This window comes from Xiphophorus couchianus, chromosome 14, assembly GCF_001444195.1.
Source record: "Xiphophorus couchianus chromosome 14, X_couchianus-1.0, whole genome shotgun sequence".
Classification (NCBI taxonomy): Eukaryota; Metazoa; Chordata; class Actinopteri; order Cyprinodontiformes; family Poeciliidae; genus Xiphophorus; species Xiphophorus couchianus.
The window spans coordinates 21269380-21273519 of NC_040241.1; the positions used below are offsets into that span (position 1 = coordinate 21269380).

A 4140-nucleotide genomic window follows, 5' to 3' on the forward strand; every position below is an offset into this window, starting at 1 on the left:
TTAGTTTGTTTTGTTTGCAGTGCCGTAATTTGGAGAAGAGGAAACATTGCCTTTCAGTATCTTAATCCTTTTAAATTTGTACTGTAGCTTAGCCCAGAGTGAGAGATCTATTTGTGTTGTAACAGTTATTGGTAACCTCTGAGAGAATCTGCAGAGGCTTTGAGAGGAGGAGGAAATGTTTCGTCTTACTTTGGATGCGCATGCAGAGCGACATCCCTTTTTTCAGCATCACAAACCAACCCTGGTGAGGAATGTAAATTTTATTCATATAAACGACTTCAGACAATCAGTCATGTCATTTTGAAACTAATCATGCATTTGGTGTCGTGTGCAGCAGTGTGAGGAAACCCCTCCTTCAGCTGGTTTCATATTAAAAGACGTGCAAACAAGAAGGAAGGTACAAGTGGGGTCATCTTTGGTCTCTGAATTTTGACCTACTAACATAAAGAAGAATTCATTCTTCATCTTTGGCCTGAATCTAAAAAACTAATCCAGTCATATTAAAGGTAAGGACATCATTACCTCCTATATCTTTCTCTGAAAACATTTAATCAACTTTTTATTTAATTACATATAAAAATACAGATAAAAGAGCCAGTTCAGAATTTTGGAAGTGAATTTCTATTTAAATGTTATGAGCAGTCAATATTTATGCATCCCAAAAACAACCACAATCTTAAAAATGTTAAAGAATTGAATAGAAATGCTGTTTTATTAAGGAGCCTTAGTGAAATTTGCAGTAACTCAGATAGTTTAGGATAAAAGTGGAAAGAAATAAGCTTGGAATATATCCTACTGTGTGCAATAAATCTAGAAAATACAACATTTTCAAAATCTAAGATGAAATATAAACATAAATTGACTTTTCAATAATAATTAAAAGTGCAGTTTGCAACTTTTAGAATGTATTTTACATATTTGTCTAAATGTTCACTATGTTGTGACAGCATGGTGCGAGACAGACAATCTGTAAAAAAATAAAATAAAAATGAAGCTCCTCTGCCTTCTTTCACTACTGACTAGAACCAACCAATCAGAGAGAGGAGGCGGGTCTTAGCATTGTCAATCACCATTCCTGTGGTGCTGCTCATTCCTCACCCCTTGCCACGATGCATCCAGCGTAGCCTGTTGTTAATGCTCAGGTTAGTTAGCGTAGCCGCCGATGATGATAGTTACATGGTTTTCCTGGTGTTTCTCCACAATTGGGACATTTAGCAGCGTATGTATGAGAATGACTGTCGGCGCTAAGACCTTCCCCCCGACACTGATTGGTTGTTTTTGGCGGTGCATTTTTTGAGACAGCAATATTAAAGAATTTAATTTAAATTTCTATTAAATTTATAGAATGGAAATTGCTATAAAACTTTTAGAGAAATGCAACAGTATTAAATTCTATTAAATTTAGAATTTCAATGAAAATATAATTTTAATAGAATTAGGTTCTATTAAAATTTATTGAGATTAACATTTTTATAGAATTAAAATTAGAATGAGCTCAGGGAGAAGGTGGAGGAGATCGATCTTTTCACAGATTATCGGTCTCATATTAAACTGTCACGGCCTGGTTTTAACAAACAAATATAGAAAAAACATTTTTTTTAAAAGTTACATACTGCACCTTTAAGACAATCTGACGTCTTGTTCTCTTCCAGATATGTTGGTAAACTCTTCTCCCAACAACTCCAAAATGTCCTACAGCGACTGCCTGATGACCAAACCCAGCATCTTCATCTACACCTCCTTCATCGCCGTCAACGTCGTCCTCTTATTCCCGCTCTTCGTCTTGATTCTCTACCACGGAGTCCAGCAGCGGTGGAAGAACTGCTCCTCCACCGTGGGCCACTCGGACTGCTTCACCTTCCACTTGGTCGTCATGGAGCTGATCGGCGTGTGCGGGTGTGTCATCTCCTTTGGCGGTATCTACAGCGAGAAAATAACGGTGGTGAAGGTGGGGACCGTTCTGTTCTCCTTCACCTGGCTCGGAGAAGGGCTCTTCCTCATCTTGACGTGTGTGGAGCACTACTTGGCCGTCGTTCATCCCATCGACTATCTCGGCCTGAAGAACAAAAGAGGAATAAAAATCAGGAATGTAGTGCTCGCCTGTGTGTGGCTGCTTTGTTTAGTAGGATTGAGTTTGGCAGTGAAGGACTACTACGTCGTCATAGATATCTGCGTTGTAATATTGACCGTAACCATTGTGCCCTACTGCAGCATCTCAGCTCTCCGCGTTTTGACCCAGGCAGGCCCGGGTCAGCCGGGCAGGGACAGAGCGGACCAGTCAAAGCAGAGGGCTTTCTACACTATCGTGACTATACTGGGAGCATTGACCCTGAGGTTGTTTTGGAATGTTATTTTTATTGTTTGTGATTTAGAAGAGTTCAGTACAAACTGCATCATGATGACATGTGAAGCTCTGTTTAATCTGCCGTGCAGTTTGGTGTTACCTCTGCTTTTTCTGCAAAGAGCAGGAAAATTGGTTTGTTGGGAGAAAAACGTTATTGATGACTAGAGTTACATTTTAAATAATCAATTAGAGTTAAAGATGAAATTAAGTCAAAAAGTTAGAAAGGTTTAGCACCTAGAAAACATCAAACATCCCAATAAATAAACCCAGAGGTGTTTTATTCTTGCTATACGGTGTTTCTATTAAGCCATTTATCCAAATACAATACAGTCTCCTGTGTGCATTAGCATAAATTTACATCTATGATAATCTTTTGTCTATTAACCCTTTGCAACTGCGCCAATTAATCATTGGTTCAAAACTTCCTGTTCAAAAGCACCGTCGTCCAATCAGGGATCTCTCAGGCCTTCAACTGGACACACCTCTTCCGTTTTGTTAATGTTGTGTTTTTGAATTTGTAATTGTGCTCCGTTAATGTTGTTGTGTTTTTGAATTTGTAATTGTGCTCCGTTAATGTTGTTGTGTTTTTGAATTTGTTGAAGCGGTTTGCACCTCGTGGCCATACGCGGCGACATTTATTTTTTCTTGGTGCTGATTGGCTGAAATCCAAAGAGCAAAGATACTGATGTGTTACTCCTAAGACTTTTCCACTGTGAAAATTATTGCATATTTAGGAATATTTGGTTGTTGAACTGAACAAATTGTGAGTTATAATAGTTTTTAGAGCTATTAGCTATTAGTTTTGGTCAGTTTATTCTCGAAATATTTTGACTTTATTCTCATACAAGTTTATTCATTGTAATATAATTTTTCTCATAATGTTATGATTTTATTCTCATAATTGTATTTTTCATATTTTCTTAGCGGGTCATAGCACGTCATCATATATTTGAAACAGATGTTATTCTGACTTTAATGCTTGAATGAAATATGTTCAGAAATACTTCAGTCATATGTAGAACTAAAAAAAAAATAAAAATGATGTCTACTGTTCACTGAGAACAAATATAAACGTAACATGATGCTTTTTTTTCTAGAGTCTTTTATCTCAAGAAACAGATAAAAATGTTCCAACCTGAATGTAAAACATTTTCACGATTTGACTTTGAACACACTCCTGCTTTATTTCCTTCATCAGATCCACAGTGATAGTGAAACTTGCTCACTGCTTGTCACTCTTTACACACACATAAACACACATATGCACCCAAACGTATTCATGCCAATGACAGATTTATATTTTAAGGTATTCCTCAAAATACCTCCTCAAAAATAAATGGCAATGTATTGACATTACTCCAATCAAACCCTTTGGTATAATTGCTCACCCAGTTTTTACACGTTTACGCTTTTATTTTGATTTTTAAATTTGGTGAAGAGCTCCGTGTTTTTCATGTTGGAAGGCCTCTTTGCCATCACCCTAAGCTTTAGCTCTATATGCAGATTCTCCATCAGATTCAAGCTGAGTCAAGCTAATACAGTCTTAGTTTTAATCAGATGAACATATTAAAGTTTTAAAAAAATCTAAATGTAAGTGGAGTATGAAAACTTTTAGTCTTAACTTTACAGTAGTCTGTCTGACAATTGTTGTTGCTGCTCTGTGAAATCTTTCTGGTGTCTTTCAAGACCTTTGGATTGATGTTTCATAACATTTTAAATATTTGTATTTGTATGTTTCTGCTGCTAGGTGAGAAAAACCGTGTCATTGTACCACGTCATTAGCACCTACAGTATCT

The 4140-nt window shown here is 36.8% G+C and overlaps 1 protein-coding gene across 1 annotated transcript; it reads left to right on the top strand.

Moving 5' to 3' along the window:
* The first annotated feature begins 408 nt into the window (after positions 1–408).
* LOC114157797 (uncharacterized) lies at positions 409–3605 on the top strand. The gene is made up of 2 exons (XM_028038952.1): positions 409–506; positions 1653–3605. The coding sequence occupies exon 2, from the start codon at positions 1655–1657 to the stop codon at positions 2507–2509; it is 855 nt and encodes a 284-aa protein (XP_027894753.1). The 5' UTR covers positions 409–506; positions 1653–1654; the 3' UTR covers positions 2510–3605.
* Positions 3606–4140: the final 535 nt, after the last annotated feature.

Coding starts and splice junctions, on each gene's coding strand:
- LOC114157797 (XM_028038952.1), top strand. CDS start 1,655: ATGTTGGTAAACTCTTCTCCCAACAACTCCAAAATGTCCTACAGCGAC.